Source organism: Engystomops pustulosus, chromosome 3 (genome assembly GCF_040894005.1).
Source record: "Engystomops pustulosus chromosome 3, aEngPut4.maternal, whole genome shotgun sequence".
NCBI classification, from domain to species: domain Eukaryota; kingdom Metazoa; phylum Chordata; class Amphibia; order Anura; family Leptodactylidae; genus Engystomops; species Engystomops pustulosus.
The window spans coordinates 113,377,680-113,398,529 of NC_092413.1; the positions used below are offsets into that span (position 1 = coordinate 113,377,680).

At 40.9% G+C, this 20,850-nt stretch overlaps 1 protein-coding gene across 1 annotated transcript in view; it reads left to right on the forward strand.

Annotated features, from left to right (window-relative positions):
* The window catches only part of POPDC3 (popeye domain cAMP effector 3), a 52,623-nt gene extending 42,249 nt beyond the window's left edge, over window positions 1-10,374 (forward strand). The window contains exon 4 of the mRNA XM_072141879.1: window positions 6,513-10,374. Within this exon, the coding sequence (XP_071997980.1) occupies window positions 6,513-6,833 (321 nt within the window). The 3' untranslated portion in view covers window positions 6,834-10,374. The remainder of the gene's footprint in view (window positions 1-6,512) is intronic.
* Window positions 10,375-20,850: the final 10,476 nt, after the last annotated feature.

Consider the following 20,850-nt stretch of genomic DNA (forward strand, 5'->3'; position numbering starts at 1 on the left):
TGTATTTACAGGAACACATAGAGATCATTGCGATCATTCAACCCCATATTTCCTAGCACATCATATTTGTAGCTGGCTTCTTTTTGTAAAAGAAGTTGGGCATGGTCTCCACCACTAGGACCATATCCACTTTTTCTAGCCCTCCAAAACGCATCACATAGGGATTTACACTGTGCTGTTCCCTAATATGATCAGTTGCACACAGGCGAACCCATGTACCTCTGTGTGTCCCAGCAAGGAATTCAGCCCCTTTTTGCCTGATCTTTGTGCCTTCACGCTCCTGCCACGTTTCAAAGGGTAATGGATCGCATACTGATTTCTCATAAGAAATATTCCGCTGCATACCTAGATGATATTGTCATATTTAGTTGTTATTTGGAAAGTCATCTTAATAAAGTACAAGTAGTTTTAGATGCTTTAAGGAATGCCGGGTTTACCATCAATCCAAAGAAATGTGCCGTTGGTATGGAGGAAACAAAATAGGTCAGTGGTGGCGAACCCATGGCACTGGTGCCAGAGGTGGCACTCAGAATGCTCTCTGTGGGCACTCAAGCTACCACCCCAGCACAAAGTTTACCAAACAGGTCTCAAAGGATCTAACTGCAGTCACACACACGTCAAGATTTGCTAATCTCAGTGCTATTTTAACCCTTTAATTACTATGGACATATTACATATGTCCCCACTGGGTGGCACCACAGTGGCCTAGCCTGTATGAGATACGTCCTGAATCATACGACCCATAACTTTGGATTCCTGGCACCTAGAATCTCTTGGCTGTTTGGGACCCAAGGAAAAGCGTGAAGGTGTATAGCGGACCGGATTATCTTTGAAGGTCCTCCAGTTGGTCCAATAACTATTCCTGTACAACGGGGCCCTGGAGAGAAGCTACAGTGATAGTCCGAATTTTCAGTTGCTTTCAGTTGTATCAGTGTCCTGAAGAGGCAGGTATGATTGAAAATTGTGGAAGAACAGTTCAACAAATAAATAAATTACATCTTATATTGGCACTTTGTGATTAATGAGCAGATTTTGGTTGTAGTCTGGGCACTAGGTCTCTAAACGGTTCGCCATCACTGATCTAGGTTATGGTGTAGGAAGGGTCTTCATTAAACCCCAAATAAGCAAAGTTGAAGCCATTCAAAACTGGCCACGCCCACTATAAAAAAAAAAACAAGTGAAGGCATTCTTGGGGATTGTGGGCTATTTTAGGCAGTTTGTCCCTGACTTTGCCACTATTGCTGCCCCACTGACGGAGCTCACAAAAGGGACAAAATTTTCATTTTTCACTCCCCACCTTCAAAAATTTATAACTTTTATTTTTCCATGTAAAGAGCTGTGTTATGGCTTAAAAAAATTCTAAATACAGTGAAATTGGTAAAAAAAAAACGCATTTGTGCCGTATTCTTGTGGGCTTGGATTTTACGGATTTCACTGTATACCCCAAATGACATATTTACTTTATTCTTTGGGTCAGTACGATTACGGGGATACCAAATTTTTTATGGGTTTTATAATGTTTTCATACATTTACAAAAATTAAAACCTCCTGTACAAAAAAAATTTTGGGAGATTTTGCCATCTTCTGCCGCTAATAACTTTTTTATACTTTGGTATACAGAGCTTTGGGAGGTGTCGTTTTTTCGGCCTCTGATGACGTTTACAATGTTATCGTTTTTAGGACTGTACGACCTTTTGATCACTTTTTATAGAATTTCTAAATTTTTTGCCATTTTTTACTTTGGGCACGATTTTATGTTACAGGGTTAAACGCAGTGAAAAACTGTTATTCTATTTGGTAAATCAGGTAGTTCTAGGGAAAGGGGGGTGATTTTTGAGTTTTTAGGTTTTTTAATTATAATTTTCTTTTTTTTTTTTACTATTTTTGAGACTCCCTAGGGTACTTTAACCCTAGGTTGTCTGTACAATCCTATCATATACTGCCATACTACAGCACATTGTAATGAATAGGTTAACCCGAAGCAGCCTCGGGTCTGCGGAAGACCCGAGGCTGTCATGGCAACGGATTGCTGCTCCTCGATGACGTCATGGGGAGCGAGGATCCTTTAAAAGAATGTAGCGACCAAGCGCCAGGCGGCGATCAGCGGGAAAGCGCCTGCGATCGGTGCTGGCACTGATTGTGGGTGTTACCGGTAAGCCTTTGCTCCAAGATTCAGCCCTCTCCATGCACCCGCGCCCGGCATGTGACGTAGTATTACGTCACATGTCGGTAAGGGGTTAAAGCCTTTTACTTGAAGAAAAGTCAACTTTATGTTATGCCTTCATTTTGCACCCTGCTAAAGAAAGCTGTTTATGGACATTACTATTTTGGTGATCTATGTGACGAAGCATAACCCCCACAATATAATATTGTATATGTTGTACATATACTGTGATGCTGCCATTGCTGCCATGTGTTAATCTTCTTATTCCTATGTAGGTGTTTTATAGTGTAGTTGGACATGTTTTAATATATCTTTTTCTTTGTGATGTAGTAGATTCCTGTATGATGCAGAGCTCCAGTGCTCTGTCTTCTCTTCGTTGCTCTGGACTAGATCTCTGTACAAGCAGTAACACTGATTAGCTGGGTTTGTTCACATTTAAGTGAATGCCTTCACTTCTCTGGCATCACTGCCCTTAGCTGATGTAACAACTAGAAAGACCCACCCACTTCAGGAAAAGTGGGAAAAGAGGATTTTACAGATGGCCTCATATATCTATTAGCCCTATAGCTCCGTATAGGAAGAGGCCAGCAGCATGATACATATATTGTTTGTTTTGCTAAAACTAATTCTTTGTTAAATTACACTTTCAATTCTCACCAGATGTTCTTAACAACCCATGCTATTCACACAGGTGAAGAAATCAAACCGTAGAAGTCTATAAATTATGTGTAATAATAAATACTTAATGCACCAACTGTATATAGACATGTAAAAGGTATTAACACTGGATGTAATGAAGATGTAGTTTGTATCTAGTTTAATTATTGTACTAGAAAATGGTCTCATTTACATTGGTTGTTGGCAGTGGCATAACTATAGAGGTCTCAATTGTGACCAGGACAAAAAACCAGGGGATCACTGAAACTGCTGTATAAAACTTTGATCTTCTTTGATTGCTTGCAGTTTAAGTATCATAAAAACGTCAACCTCTGTACATGACTTACTCGATTTTAACCCCTTAACGACTTGGCCTTTTTTAGTTTTTTCACTTCCATTTTTCACTCACCAACTTCAAAAATCTATAACTTTTTTATTTTTCCACATAAGAGCTGTGTTATGGCTTATTTTCTGCATAACAAATTGCACTTCATAGTGACGGTATTTAATATTCCATGTCGTGTACTGGGAAGCGGGAAAAAAATTCCAAATGCTGTGAAAATGGTGAAAAACCACATTTGCGACGTATTCTTGTGGGCTTGGATTTTACAGCTTTCACTCTGCGTCCCAAATGACATGTCTACTTTATTCTTTGGGTCAGTACGATCACGTGGATACCAAATTTGTATAGGTTTTATAATGTTTTTATACATTTAAAAAAATTAAAACCTCCTGTACAAAATATTTTTTTTTATTTTGCCATCTTCTGGCGCCAATAACTTTTTCATACTTTGGTGTACGGATCTGTGGGTAGTGTCATTTTTTGCAAATTTTGATGGCATTTTCATTGCTATAATTTTTGGGACTGTGCGACCTTTTGATCAGTTTTTATTAATTTTTTAATATTTTTCAAAATGGCCAAAAAATGCCATTTTCGACTTTGGACGCTATTTTCGGTTACGGGGTTAAACGCAGTGAAAAACCGTTATTATATTTTGATAGATCGGGCATTTTCGGACGCGGCGATACCTAATGTGTTTATGATTTTTACATTTTATTTATATGTAAATAAGAAAAATAAATCCTGTAAAAAATAAATCCTGTAAAAAACAGATAAAGGCCGCAAAAATAGAGACTGAAAGAAATATTGCCAGGGAGAGCAAAAATAATCCCAAATTATTTTTCAAGTATATAAATGATAAGAAACTAAAAACAGAGAGTGTGGGTCCCCTTAGAAATAACATGGGGGTCATGGTGGAAGGTGATGAGGAAAGGGCCAATCTACTGAATGTCGCCTTCTCAACTGTCTTTACCCAGGAAAATCCCCTGGTGGAAGACACAATGAGGAATAATGTAAATTCTTTTTATAATGTCAACAGTTTAACCCAGGAAGAGGTACGGCGCCGCCTCGCAACCACTAAGATAGATAAATCACCTGGGCCAGATGGCATACACCCCCAGGTTCTGCATGAATTATGTACGGTGATAGACAGACCGTTATTTTTAATATTTGAAGATTCACTGAGGACTGGTTATGTTCCACAGGAATGGCGCATAGCAAATGTGGTACCAATATACAAAAAAGGATCAAATAGCGATCCTGGAAACTACAGACCCGTAAGTCTAACTGCTGTGGTGGGGAAAATATTTGAGGGGTTTATTAGAGATGCTATCCTGGAGTATCTCACTGTGCACAACCTTATAACCCAGCGTCAGCATGGGTTTATGAGAGATCGGTCCTGTCAGACTAATCTGATTGGTTTCTACGAGGAGGTAAGTTCAAGACTGGATCTGGGGGACGCTGTGGATGTTGTATATCTGGACTTTTCAAAGGCATTTGACACCGTGCCACATAAAAGGTTGGTATATAAAATGAGACTGCTGGGAATAGGAGAAAATCTGTGTATCTGGGTAAGTAATTGGCTTAGTGATAGAAAACAGAGGGTGGTCATTAATGGCACATTCTCAGATTGGGTTGATGTTACCAGTGGAGTGCCACAGGGGTCAGTATTGGGGCCACTTCTTTTTAATATTTTTATTAATGACCTTGTAGTGGGTTTACACAGTCAAGTTTCAATATTTGCAGATGATACTAAGCTGTGTAAAGTAATAAATACTGAGGTCGATAGTTTAGCATTACAGAGGGATTTGTGGAAGCTTGAGGGATGGGCAGAGAAATGGTTGATGAGGTTTAATGTAGATAAATGTAAAGTTATGCACTTGGGCCATGGAAACAAAAAGTATAGTTATGTTCTAAACGGTCAATTACTTAGTAAAACTGAAGCTGAAAAGGACTTGGGCGTATTGGTGGATGGTAAACTTAATTTTAGTGACCAGAGCCAGGCGGCTGCTGCTAAAGCAAATAAAATAATGGGATGTATCAAGAGAGGAATAGATTCTCATGATAAAGACATAGTTCTGCCCTTATACAAATCCCTGGTCAGACCACACATGGAATATTGTGTACAGTTTTGGGCACCAGTATATAAAAAGGATATAGTAGAGCTGGAACGGGTGCAGAGGAGAGCAACCAGGATTATTAGGGGAATGGGGGGACTAGAATACAATGACAGATTACAAAATTTGGGATTATTCAGTTTAGAAAAAAGACGACTGAGGGGAGACCTCATTACAATGTACAAATACCTGAATGGACAGTACAAGGATCTCTCCAAAGATCTTTTTATACCTAGGCCTGTGACCAGGACAAGGGGGCATCCTCTACGCCTAGAGGAGAGGCGATTCTACCATCACCATAGACAAAGGTTCTTTACTGTAAGAGCAGTGAGACTATGGAACTCTCTGCCGCAGGAGGTTGTTATGGCCGACTCTATGTACATGTTCAAGAGAGGCCTGGATGACTTTCTGGAGAGAAAAAATATCACGGGTTATGGGGATAAAACATTTATTTAATTCTTGAAGGTTGGACTTGATGGACTTGCGTCTCCTTCCAGCCTTATATACTATGATACTATGATACTATGATATCCGTTCTAGGGAAAGGGTGATTTGAATTTTTAGGTTTTTGTATTATAATTTTTATTTTTTTTTTACTTTTACTATTTTTCAGACTCCCTAGGGTACTCTAACCCTAGGTAGTCTGATTCATCCTATCATATACTGCCATACTACTGTATGGCAGTATATGTGGATTTTACTCCCCATTCATTACAATGTGCAATTAGCACATTGTAATGCATGGGTTAACACGAAGTAGCCTCGGGTATTCGGAACACCCGAGGCTACCATGGCGACGGATCGCCGCTCCCCGTGACGTCATCGGGGAGCGACGATCCGCGACAAGATGCCCACGCGCCGCCATTCTTTTGAAGCCACCGGCGCCGGGTGTTACCGGTAAGCCTTTTCTGCAATATGTAGCAAAGACTTACCGGCTATGGAGAGAGCTCGGCCCGCGAGAAGGGGTTAATATCAGAAGCAGCAGTAGGTAAGTTTATAGTCACGTAAATAGAGGCTATAGAGAAAGCTGCAAGGGTTACTGTATACCTCTATTACTGAATTCTGTCTACATTCAAGAAGAAGATCAGTTGATATAACTTGAAGGAAATCTGTCATCACAAAGGGCATATTTGAGGTATCCTCTGTTTCTTGACAATCAAGTTTATGCTACACTTGAATGTCGGTAACTGCATTTGATCTGTTGATAATGCTACATTTACTGCTCTTTTTCAGGTGACACTGACAGCAGAAACAAAGTGCAAGTACATTACTTGGAGGAGGAAAAAATTATATTTACTGTTTGCAAAACATCGCTTCATCTCAAGACTTTTCTCCATGTTGATAAGAGGAGATATTGCAGATAAACTCTATGCATTAAATGAAAAGGTGTTCGTGGACAGTGGATTTCGATTTGACATAAGGCTTCCAAACTTTTATCACAGGGCATCGCCAGAGCAGTCACACTCCCGCACTCCCACCATTCATGTTCAGGACTTCTCCACAAAGAGAAAAGCAGCAAAGAGGCTACAACCATCCATTCTCCAAGTTTCCTAACTTCATCTGGAAAATGCGCTTGATAATAGTCCAGAGTTATCAACTGTGCAAAGCAAAGTGCCACTTACTGCATTTACTACAGGCAGTAACTTATTCATATTTATTGTCTTTATAATGCTCATTGACTACAGTTTTTTTCACCATGCCTTCCAATAATTGCCATAATAATAATTAAAAAAAAGTTGAAGGCATTGCAAACACATAGTATTACCTTAAAGGTAAATCAGTCAATTTCACTGTTTTCAGAATAAACATGTAGTAGATATGTGATTCCTCTTCCACAGAAGAGCTGCCAATTAAATGTACTACATGTAGGACTGTTGAGGTTCTTGTTATCCTGGCTGCTTAAATCTTTTTGTTTCCTATAGTACTAGCTTAAAAAACACAACATTCTGACTGCCCACAAATACACAAAACTGCACAACATCCAGAAACTTTACATACAATCAACAGTTTTGTAAGCAAGAGATTCTACTAGAAATTTCTAAGCTGTTATACATAAGTCAAGAAAACATATTCATAGTAAACATCTTTTTCATTCTATTGCAATGTCTTTAATCTTTTTGGTGATTGTGTGTACGTGCTAGAAAGTCACAAAGAAAAGCTATGCTTTTTCTGCTAATGCTAGACTGCGGGCGAAGCTGCAAATTGACATTGCAAACAGACAACCGATTGAAATGAAGAATTGTTATTTATAGAACACATCTGTTTCCTCACATCAGAGCAATTTGTAACTCATATTAAAAGGAATTGATGAATATTTATGAAGGAATGTTCCTATAAAAATAATGGTCCTGAATCCTAACATATTACCTGATCTCCCACTGTGATTCTTCAGGCTGGCATTACCTCTGCCAGAACTTTGTGAAAATATGACAGCTTACTACCTGCCTGAAAGATGGCTGACGTTGTTGGGGGAATACAATCCTGCAGTGGTTAATTCTCTAATATGAGCACTCAGTTACAGAAGTCATTTTTGGTCAGTGTTGGAAGGAAAAGGTGAATTTTCCTGTCTGCCCTTTGTGGTTGAGATGGAAATATTCATCCGTATTACATTTAAAGAAACAGTTGAAAAGTTAGTGAACATTAAAGTCAACACTCAACACACATTTAAGTCAGTCATTAAGTCTAGTATAGCCAGCTCAGCTGTATGCTACTTTTTTATATCATACATGGATTTTAATAGCTATTTATTACGTTCACTTTTTGTTTCAAATTACAGATCCCATTGATTCGTTAGGTTGGTACGATAATGGGTATACCAAATTTATTTATTGTGTTTTAATAGATTTTAAGAAATTATAACTTTGTGTACAAAAAAAATTCTTCATTTAGCCATATTCTGATGCTAATAACATTTTCCTACTTTGGCATATGGAGCTGCATTTTATGCAAGATGGGATAACGTTTAAAATGAAACCATTTGTGGGACTGTACAACCTTTTGATCACTTTTGAGGTGCAAAATGACAAAATAGTGGAGTTTTGGAAGTATGGGTGCTATTTTCCACTATGGGGTTTACTGGAGAGAATAACCATTTTTATATATTGATAGATCAGGACTTTTGGGACGCGGTGATACCGAACCTGTTCAGGATTTTTACTGTTTATATACGTTCTAGGGGAAAAAAATATTTGAACACTGAATTTGAAGGTTTTTTTTTAAACTTTTACAAATTTTTCATTTTACTATTTTTCAGACCCCCCTACGGCAGTGATGGCGAACCTTTGAGAGACTGAGTGCCCAAGCTGCAAACCATAGCCAACGTTTCTATCGTGAGGTGCCAACACAGAAATTAAGCCCAATAGTGCCACAATACCACCTTACAATAAGACAAATAATGTTGCCATATGATGATGCCACCTTTACAACCACATAAATAGCATCATTCTGGTAATAAAGACTATAGAAAGGCCAATGTTACCAATAGTATTGCTATACTATGCTATACAAATATAGCAATGAATATCATATCACTGCCATTCAGTGAGGAATATTACCGCCATATACTGATTAACATTACCACCATACAGTGACAGTAGTCCTGAGTAGATGCAGGGACTAGGGGACTGTGATAAGTTAGCTTGCTCATGGACCAAATATTGCCATCTTTACCCACTTTTTGTTTTTGCATTTCCATTTTTTACTCCCTACCGTCAAAGAGCTCTGTGAGGGCTTGTTTTTTCGCAAATTGCAAATTGCACTTCATAGTAATGGTATTTAATATCCGTTGCTCTGTACTGGGAAGTGGTAAAAAATTCCAAATGCAGTAAAATGATATGAGATGATGTTTTCAATGCTACCATTTTGAGGACTGTACAGACTTTTGACCACTTTTCATGACATTTTATTATATGTTGCAAAATGGCAAAAAAGTGGCATTTTCAACTTTGGATGCTATTTTCCATTATGGGGTTTAACTCATATGTGGTAGATACAAATAAGGGGCATGGTGAAGGATTGGGGAATCCAATTTGGCAGGTGGTTTGTAGGGCAAAGTGGTTGTTGGTGGGTGGAGGCACGGGTGGATTTGGGATCACCCATATGACAGCTGTCAGTGGCCTCTGTCCACAGCGCTCATCCTTCCATCCTTGCAACGTGTCTGCACAACCGTATAAGAAATCCTTTACCCGCTTTCTCATCATTGCTGCAAGGGTCTGCATTCTATTACTCTGGAAGCAAACAACACCACCGGCAATGGCTATGTGGGTGGCGAAACTGATGTACATGGAGGACCTCGCCTCCTCTGTTCATGAAACATACGAAAAATTCCATAAAACATAGCTGCCCTGGATCCAATTTGAACAGTCTCCTGAATATAGAGAGTTACTGTTAAGTCTAAGGTAAAATACACTCCTTCTGGACGAGACATACCGCAATCCCTCCCCCCTCCTGCCTTCCCCTCATTCCCCCTCTGCCTTTCACTCCCTTCACAACCTTCCTCTTCCCTCAATCTCCTTCCTTTATTTCTTTTATTGTGCTGAATGCCTACAGTACCCCTTCAGTTCCCCTTTTTCATTTTCGCAGCCCTGTTGCAGCTCTCTTTGAGGCCCATTGCGCTAGTTGTTTACACATTTGATTTCTATTTCCCAAAAAGAGACGGACATGCAGATTAATCGTGTTTGTAGAATTTTATTGTTGAGTTTGCACAAGGACATGTGATTTTTTAAGTTATATGTATACTGTTTGTAATACAAACAATATAATGTAATTCTCATTCTTATGATCTGATTTGCTGTTTGTCATCAATAAACGGAATTATAAAAAAAATGTGGGGTTAACATCTGCGATCAGTTAATCCCTTTAGACCCAACAGTCATGTGACCACCGAGTCTATACAGCAGGCGGTAGCGCCGGCTCCGCTTCTCTGTGCAGGATAAAAATTCAACGCTCGGCGCTTCTCTTCTTACACTTTTCAGAAGGATGATATAATCTGCCTGGAGGCAGAAGCAATCAATATCTGGTGACATCATAAAATAAACTTTGAAGTGGAACGCAATTTTTTTAGTGACACGATTTTGCCCATTTAAAGGGGGATTTATTATTTATGTTTGTTTTACCAAACAGTATAAATATATTTACTTATATACTTATTTTGTGGGCTGTTATGAATAAAACGATAACAAATTTATATGATTTTGCTACTTTTGCAAATATTGAATCCATTTTTACTGCACCATGTATTTATTCTACATTCCAAGAATTATAGTATATAGTTGAGTTGAGTATAGTATAGTATCTAAAATCCTGTTTTATGACATGTGAAAAATAAAAAATGCCATTTTCTTTATGGGATAAATAGTAACACAGTTTTTAGTGCCAAAAAAAATACATAAATTCCGTAAAAAAAAGCTTGTATTGTTACAGCATTGGTCAGCAGATCAGGAAATCATTGTTAGGCCATGGGCTGTCATTGTTATCCATTGCCGTTCCCCAATGGAAATGCAGAGACATTGGTTGGTGTGTGCACAGCTCCTAAACACAAACCACAATTTTAAGGTGGAAACACTGCAATCCCTATGCAATGCTATTGTAGATTGGAAAGCGGTAAAAGTGCATCTACAGAAACCCTACATACACTGTAGCATGTTATGGAGCTGCAATAAGGGATAAAGACTGTTGTACATGTAGATTGGATACCTGTGAACATGGCCTGTCAAACATACCACTAGTTTAAATACATTTACCATATTGTGCTTTACAAAAGTGCTCACAAATGAAGGTAAGATTACCATACTCTTTGTTATCCTTTGTAATGAGGTTTTTCATTTCCTTTAGGAGGCCTGCTCATCACACAAATTGAATTTCTGAGACACAAAAGATTCTGAGAGACTTCTGACATCGACAGCTGCTCCAGTAATTGCTGATATAATGGTATAAATGGGGAGTTTGGCAAAGCTCTGCTAGAAATATGTGACATTTACCTCACAATAATAATAAAAACCGCCATTTTATTCAGTAGGGCCACAACAAGTACTGATTATATTTATTCATAACAATGTGATACATAATTACAAAAAATATTTGGCAATTCCGCTGGGAAGATAAATATTTGCAAAAAAAAATGTATCTTTAATTAGAAATACATGCATATAATGGACCAGATATATTAAATCTGGTGCACTGCACATTGGTTTTCTTTGCATTTGCTTTGTGCAAGTTGCGGCACATTATTTCATTGTGACACAATTAATTAATCAGGTCAGTTGTTAGGATATGCACACAGTTGCACCTATTTTTTCTTGGAAAAGAATTGTGTCGCCTACTAGTTTTTAAATGTGTTGCAAACTAAGAACTCACACTACCATGCCCCTATAGGTGCATGGTGTTAAAAAGTGTCAAACTCATGCAACCACCACACAATTGTGGGGTTGTTACACTGGGGTGTCGTGTTTTAGGTACAGTTGATACCACATGTTTTATGATTCAGGCCCAGTTCCGATTACTAGCAGAACCGACATAAGCTCAACGACGGATACATCCGTCTATGAGCGTTAATCACCATAGCTTAGTGACAGATTTATCAGTCGCTGAGCGCTAACAGGTTAATGGAGTGACAGGACAGACATGGACTTCACCTCTCCACTCACTGTCTATGTTAGTGATGGAGATAGCCAAGTACGGTGCTGAGCTATTGCCCTCATTGCTATAGAGATAAATAGAATACAATGGACCCCCTTTGTCATGATCTCTGATTAATTGCAGTAGGCATAATATATAACTATTTGACTGGGGTTGGCATCTGGCTACAGTTCACTTCAGGCAGTAAAGTGACTAGGTTCAACCCTGGCCACATGCTTATGTATAAAAAGATCCATTCACTGCAAATTTAGGTATTTGTAGATTATAATGAGGCCTGCCCTCAGATGTCTTTTTAAAGCAGAATAACCCCTAATTTAGTAATCTATCATTATATTCTAGTCTGCCCATGCCAATACAATAATAACCTCTCAATGACCACCCACAGTACATGTGAGACTACACAAGGTAGCATGGGAACTGTGGGCAGAGTGAAGTAAACAGAAAGATTTTTGTCAGAACAAAGAATGCCATAACTTTAGAAAGAAAAGGGTGAGTAACAAAATATGGGCATTGATCCATTTGTTGTTTTTTTGTTTTTTTACCCGGGCATGTTTATTGAAACGGACAATAAAAGTTACGTCAAGATGGCCACAGTTTGGGTTCATATTAGTTCGTCAGGATGTCCAGAGCAATAATTAGTTATATGTGCACTTTTTAGTTATTAAATAAGTTGTCTTCCTCATACATTTTTATTCACCTAAACAGCCAGATACAACATATCACATTTGATGATTACAAAGAACAAAATGTATAAACAACTTCCTAAAAACATATGAAATTCTCACTTACTCAACCCTTAATGCCCCCACTTTCTGTTGCCTTGTTTTTGTTGTGCTTGTCAACTAACTGTCAGATTAAATCTGCAAACAACCTAACGTTTATTTCAAGTATTCTGTATGGTACCATGCTGGTGCTGGAATTTGTGCATGATCTCCATGAGAGATATCTGTGAGATATTTGGTTATGAAAGTTCTCCACATTTTCGAAAGAAGGTTTTTGTTTCCATATCTACCCTCCTTTCTGCTTCTCTCCTATCCACCTAAAGTTAGTTTTTTACGCTTTCATGTGTTTCTTCTATTGTCAGTAGGTGTGCTTCTAACCAGTGGTTTAATAAATGCTTTGCCACCAACATTCCCCTTCTGGATTGGGGGAATGAAAAAGCATGGACATCGGGTTTTGTGGGTGGGTGTCCCCATAGGCGGTTTGGAAAAAATCTTGCTCTGCTTTCCAGTACTGCTGGAAAGAGATAGACCTTCCACATCCGTGCGACCCTAGCATGTTGTCAAATTTATTAGCCATTACCTCTCTTACCACATTTTGCAATCTAGTTTGACAGAATGATTTGCATGTACGGAAATTCCAGGTCTCTCGACAAAGTGTATTCGGTTGTGAGTTTTTCCAGTAATTTTAATCTTGCTTCTAAGTTATGTATAAGGTGTCCTAAAGTCTGTATTCCGCTTGCCCTCCAGCAGAAGGACAGCTTTCTTGTGTTCTACTGGGAATTCAGGGTCGGACCAGAGTTGTAGGTGTTTGGAAGCTAGAAACGCAACACCAAATCTCTTATGTAGTTTTCCAGGTCATAATAGTGTCTCTGATAAGAGTCGAACATTTCGCTGTGATTAGCATTTTGGCTAGGCTAGTGTGCAGGCAAGTATTGGAGTAATGTGTGAAATGATGTACCCAGTCAATGGTCAATGACATGTCTGCATAAACAATTTGAAATCTTTAGTGGGTGTGATGTTATGGGCTCTTCCCTTGCTATCAGTAGTTCGGTGCTTAAGTGATATCCTCGCTTTCTTGCCTTGCCATATGAATCTTATAAAGGCCCTATTTAGTTCCGCTATGTCTGCCTTTTCAGAAGGATTGGCAATGTTTGCATTGGGTATAGGAGTTTTAAGAAGCTCATCATCTTAATGAGATGTATGTGGCCGATCAAGCTCAATGGGAGTGATTCCCATCGTGTCAGTTTGTTTTTTATTTTCCAAAATTACGGTTCATAGTTTATCTTATAAAGATATGAATTTTAAAACCTGATATGGCAGAAAATATGTGGACTAGCGCAAATAGCTTTTGGCACCATGTCTGCCGGTTTGGTCAGAAATACTAAAATGTCATCGGTGAACAACCCTGTTTTAACCCTGCTTGTTGCTATTCGAATTCCCAACCCCACCATTGGGTCTATTACTGTTCTAGCTAGCAGCTCTAGCACCAGGTCAAATAATAGGGGGGAGAATGGGTATCCCTGGCGGGAACCCTTGAGCAGTTGGAATTGCATTGACCTAAAGCCCAGTGTGTATCCTGCTGCTGTTGGGTTGACATATAATGTTGACAGGAAGGTACGGAAGTGTCCCCGAAGGCAGCCAGCACCAGTGGACATTATCGAAAGTCTTCTATGCATCTAGGGCCAGCAGAACCCTGTCATTCACTGGCACTGGGTGGAGCCTCACATCGTCCAGGGCCGCCAATACCCGTTGCATGTTGGAGACTGCTGCCTGTACCTTTATGAACCCCAACTGTAATTATTCAATTAGGTGTGGCATAATGACTTGGAGCCTTTATGCTACAATTTTTGCAAAGAGTTTAAGGTCCTGATTGATCAGCGATATTGGCTTGTAAGAGTAGATCTTTTCCCATCTTAGGCAGGACTCTGATGAAGGCTAGATTGGCTTGTGCTGGGATCAGTTCACCTCTCATTACTGCATTAAAGAAGGCGGTCCGGGAAGGGCCTGGGTCCTCAAGCACTTATAAAGCTTGAAATCCCTTTTTCAATCCCAATTTCAATCAAATTTTAATTTCAATCCCTTTTTGTATATTGGTACAGGTTGGGCACCTGTATATTACCTGTTAGCACCTCCACTGCTCCACTATTACTTAGAGTCTGCGGGGCAAGGCTAGTGCAGAGATAACTGTATATACACTTATAAAACTTGTCCAGGAATCCATCTAGGCTTGGCGATTTGTTATAGCCCAATTCTGCAGTGGCCAAGGCCACCTCCTCAGTGACGTCTGCATTAAGGGAGGCTAGTTGTTGTGGGTTCACTGTTGGGAATGGCATCGAAGCTAGGTAGGCTTCACCTTCCTTGCTGGTGTCTGGATTGGTGTACAGGGTTTCATAAACATTTTGGAATACTGTCAGAATTTCTCTTGGGTCTGATCGCACTTGTCTCCTTTGGTTTTTAATTTGCAGGATATGGGTCATTGGGCGCTGCCCTTTTGCTAAGTTCACTAGTAGGCTCACTGATTTATTTCAAAACCACAAAAGTTCTGCATCATACATTTTATTTATGGAATTTTTCCCGCTGCTGTAGTGCCCTTTCATGATCCACCCTGGCCTCTTTTCATTTTACCATGTGTTGCGGGGTTGGGTTGTGTAGGAAATTTGTGTATGCCAGCTGTAAGATACGACTAGTCAAATCTGGCCTCTCTCTTCAGGGAAGACACATGTGCTTTTGGTGGCTTCCCAATATAATGCTGGGTTAGTTCTATGTTTCTGATGATAACATTTGTATTCTGTCCACCAGCCACGTTGGAATAATGCATTGCCTTTAGCCAGGTATGTTAAGAAGCACCAAATGTAATCAGAACCCTTCCTATGTGTGTCTTCTAGCAAGTTCGTCACTGGAGCGTGGTCTGATATTACTAACTGTTCTACTTCTGCCTTAGTAAGCACTGAAGGGCTAGTTAAAATATAGTTGAGGCAGGACCAGGACCAGTGGTGAACTCTACCATCGGGGGTAAAGTGTCTAAGATTAGATGACTAAGGATCGCCTTGGCAGTGTTCTAAGGCTCTTTATGTTCCAGGTCTCTAACCTCATATTAATTTATTAAGTATTTTGGGTAATGGGGTCTGCAGTCCTGGTCCATCCTCTGTGTTATACCTTCGATCTTTACCCATGGTGGGGTGCATGGGTGAGGCAAGTTTATAAACAAAAATAACATAACTAACAATAGAACAACTATTCTCATAACATGCTGTGCATGGCAGTATATAGAACTCTTTTTCTATCCCCTAACTGGCAGGTGTTGTACAAACAGACCTGTGCGGGAGCATCTCTTTAGTAGATTTCTCAATTAAGCCAGCATGGTCGGAAGGAGGTTGGCACATTATTGCAAGTTATACATTTCCCCAACCCTTCTATCCAACCAGCCCCTTGTATGGCCTCTATGAGTCCCATGGACCATGGCCATGGTCATGTCCCTGTCGCCCAGGTTCATCAATTTATGCTCTGCAGGTTGGACTCGTGTACAGTGCGTGTTAAAAAGGTCTCTTACTTACAGAGTATAACTCGTGTTGTGGGCTGTGGTCTAATCCTCTAAGGCTGAAGCCTCTTCAATTCATCTCAAACGACCAGTGTCTTTGGTGTCTTTCACTCCAGTCATGGTACCTGCTAGTTCATCCCCTAATGCTGATATCCCTGATGGGCATCATCTATACTGGTTGCGTTAGCTGAGATATCGGCCTGCAGTGTTCTCAATTACACCTTAAACAGCTCCTTAAACCGAAGTATGAAAAAGTAATTAACCTAAAAATAGGAAAAAAAAAACATTTTTGTACAAAAGTTTTTCATTTTTTAAAAACCTAATAAAACCTCCATAAATTTGGTTTTCCTTTGATCCTACCAAACCAAAGAATAAAGAAAATGTGTTATTTGATGCTCACAATAAAGCTGAAAAAACAGTGTCCACAAGAAAATTATGCAAATTCTCTATGTTTTTTCTACAATTTTGTTGCATTTGGAGTTTTTTTCCAGCTTATAGACAACATGTAATATAAAATGCAGTCACTATGACGGACAATTTGATACACAGAAAACAAGCCCTTAAACAGCTTGGTTTATGGAAAACTAAAAAGTTATGTATTTTTAAAGATGGGCAGTGAAAAATAAGGGGCCTACATCTCTTACCACAAAAACTGTCTCATATGCCAGATGCAAGATAAGAATAGAAAAATTAAAAACATGCTTTGGTCCAGAAAGGCCAAACATTCCTCATCCTTAACCCCTTCCCGACTGCCATATAGCTATACATGTCCCATTTGCACATGCCCTTTGCAGAAAGGACGTTTATAAACATCTTGACAATGAGCAAATTCAAAAAGCCATATCTCCTGAACCTTTGTACATAGAAACTCCCCTTTAATATGATGTATGGATTGTGTATTGATGCTTTACAGAACCGGAGGTATCCACCCTTAAAGTTGTACTAAAAAAATAATTTTCATGTACAGCTTTCTATTACCGATTGTAAATTTAAGAATGGATATTTCCAGTTGTCTTCATCATCCATACTCAATCCATATATCATATTAAAGAGGAGACTCTCCTAGAATTGTGTTTCCACGTGAAAGGGTTCAGAAGACATAGGCATTTGAAATGTGCCCCTCTCCAGCCTTTCAGCTGAAGGCAGAATATAGAAGAAGCTGCAGGAGACTTTCAATTTGCATAAGTACCTAAACACACTCGCCTTATACTCGAGTATATAAAATAATAAACTTATATACTCACCCTCCGGTGCTCCCTAGAGCTCCTCTTCTCCCTATGGCTTCACATGTAATAGAGCAGGCAAAGACGTGTCCATGCGCTCTACCCCTGCTGTATGATGTCATCAGCAGCGACATTGCAATGTCATAGTGTGAGCGCAGGCAGAGCGCATCTGTTACAAACGAAGACGAGAGACAGGAAGAGCTGTTGGGGGTATCAAAGTAAGTACAGAATTAATTTTTTAATATATAACAAGAGTCTGGTGCAATTTCATTACTGGGGAAGCATTGGAATAGATACATTAAGGAAAAAAGTATTTAGTTAGCCACCAACTGTGCAAATTCTCCCACTTAAAAAAGATGTGAGAGGCCTCTAATTGACACCATAGGTAGACGTCTACTATAAGAGACAAAATTTGAAAACAATTCCAAAAATTGCATCGTCTCATTTTTAAAGAATTTATTTGCAAATTATGGTGAAAAATAAGTATTTGATCAGTCACAAAAGTTCAATCATTAGTTGGCATTTAAAGAAGTCAAACTTTTTCTGTAAGTCTTCACAAAGTTGGCACACACTGGTATGTTGGCCCATTCCTCCATGGAGATCTCTTCAAGAGCAATGATGTTTTGGGGTTGTCGCTGGGAAACACAGACTTTTAACTTCCACCAAAGGTTTTCTATGGGGTTGAGATCTGGAGACCGGCTATACCACTCCAGGACCTTTAAATGCTTCTTACAGGGGGGGCGTGGCTTGCCGATGGCTGAGTAGGACGCACTGCTGCTGAGCTCCGTCGCCCGCTCGCTAACTTCTGAACCGCAGGACATTCTGATCCCACCGATCTCCCCACATGGGACCCAAAAGGACCGGCCCCAAGAAGCAGGGAGCCAGGGAGCCGCAACAGAGCTCCTTAGAGCAGTTTTTAGGCCGGCACACGCTGCAAGAAGACCCCGCGGCCGAATCCAACATGGCGGCGACACGCTCCTCACAGGAAGCCACCACGCGCCCGGCACCAGAAGCGCAGCAGGCTCCTCTCCCCGGCACCACATCGCCACTGTCGGCGGCATCCTCACCCGATCCCGGGCACATCTCAGGTGAGACCCCTGCTGCCTCACAAGGAGCCACACTGGCTATTATATCGGCCACAGATTCACCCACTCTGGAGAAGGACTTTCCCCCGCTGCCATCCAGGGCTGCCCCGCAGGCGGCGGCATCCCAGCAGAACCATGCTACTAGGGGGTAGGTCTGCCTCTCAATATGAGGTCCTGGCCACACCAGCATGCCCAGGAACCCCAGGATTTGATCCCTCAGTGTCTCCTCGCCTGGATTCCTCCCCATCCCTCACTTTCAGCCCCACACAGTCTCCCTCTGCATCCCCATGGCCCGCCACCAGGGGTCATCAGTCTGCTCCACTCTGTCAAGCTGCACTTCCTAATAGTCAGGCTTGTAATGAGCAAAATTGGGAATGGCAGGCTCATCTTCGCTCTATCCCTACAAAGGGAGATTTGGAAAATTTGCTATTAAAACTAGAAGCGTCTCACAAGAGGGACATGGAAGATATAAAACAAGAAATTCACCATGTGGGTGCTAGGGTGTTCGTGATGGAGGAAGCACAAGATCATACTCAATCTATTCTGGAGGAACATCGCCAAGTCATTATGGAGCAATCCGCGCAGATCTCTGATATCTTAACTCATATCGATGACATTGAGAACAGACACAGGCGAAACAACCTTCGAATTAGGGGCCTCACAGAGGACATTGAACCGTCGCACCTAGATGCTTGGGCGCAAGATTTCTTCTCATCCTTTCTAAAACGTCCGCGGAGTCGCCCCATTGAAATTGACCGCATTCATAGGTCTTTAGGCCCAAAATCCACTGACCCCGCGAGACCTCGCGACATTATATGCCACATTCATTTCTTTAAGGATAAGGAAGCCATCCTGAAAGGTGCCAGAGACGCAGAACCACTGTCATTCAAGGGATCCCCTCTATCCATCCTACCTGATGGACACTACAGCTCCGCAAAGCACTCAAACCACTGCTCAATGTGCTACGAGAAAGAAACATCACATACCGCTGGGGGTACCCCTTTCAACTTATAGCCCGTAATGGGGGGAAAACCGCAATTTTCCGCTCATTGGGAGACCTCCCGAATTTCCTGGGCGTCTTGGAACTTCCCATGATCTCGCTACCAGACTGGCCCAAACCACCCTCTCTATCTGTCCAACCGCCAAGGCCCGAGTGGAAAACGGTGGAGCCTAAACCGAGGAGAGATCCTAAACGCCCGAAACCTACTCAACACTGAACTTTGCCCTGATTTCTCCCTACACATGGGAGAGTTGACCAAGAGGCACCTGAAGGACTCTCGCAAGACGCCTGGTGCTGAAGCCCTCCTTGTCTCTACACTTCCATCTATCTGGACTATACAACTACCTTGTCCTGCGGATACACAAATGCCCTCTAGGGCTCAGTAACACGAGCGGGCCCTGCTAGGGGCTCCCTTGGTCATTTGCTTCCTTCGCCCCGAGAGGGAAACGTAGCCCTTGTGGCTCGCTTAGCTCATCCCTTCTGGAGCAACTAGAAAGTACGGTGCAGGAGATTTATACCTGTCACAGTCTTTCTTTTTGTTCCATACTAGGTTACTTTTGTCTGTGTTGTCTATAGTCCTTTGTGTGTCCATATTACCTTCCCTTTCTCCCTCCCGTGTCCTCCTGCTGGTGCCCTCCACCAGAACATCCTCCCTTTTCAAAGAACCAAGAGATTAGCTGCCAACCATGTCCTCGCTCTCTGTTTGCACTTTTAATGCTAGAGGCCTAAACGCTCCAAACAAAAGAGGCCAAATCCTATACCGAATGCACCGTAAAAAGGTATTGATCGTTCTCTTCCAGGAAACACACTTTAGCGCCCTAAATTTACCAAAGTGCCCCACCTCATATTACTCAGTCTGGCACCATGGCCCAAACCCAACTCGTAAAGCAGGGGGGGTATCCATAGCCTTACATAAAACTTTCCAACACACCCTTCTTGATTCCAAAACAGACCCTGAGGGCAGATTCCTTTTTATAAAAGTGTCCTTTGCAAATAGAATTTATACAATCGCTAATGTGTATTTTCCCAACCAGGGTCAAGTCGATTTTGGCATCCGAACGCTCCGGGAACTTGCAGAATTTGCAGACGGTTCCCAGATTGTGCTGGGAGGAGACTTCAACCTTGCCTTTGATCCACACCAAGATACAACGACTGGTAAGTCTTCCGTCTCATCCGTACAGTTGCGTAGATTAAGGAGATCACTTAGGGATATGCAATTAGTGGATCTATGGAGAATTCTTCATCCGGGGGTAAAAGATTACACATTCCATTCTGCAGCCCACAATAGCTACCATAGAATAGATCACCTTTTCATTTCACACCACCTTTTGGATCTAGGACCACGTTGCTCGATCGATGGCTTTCTA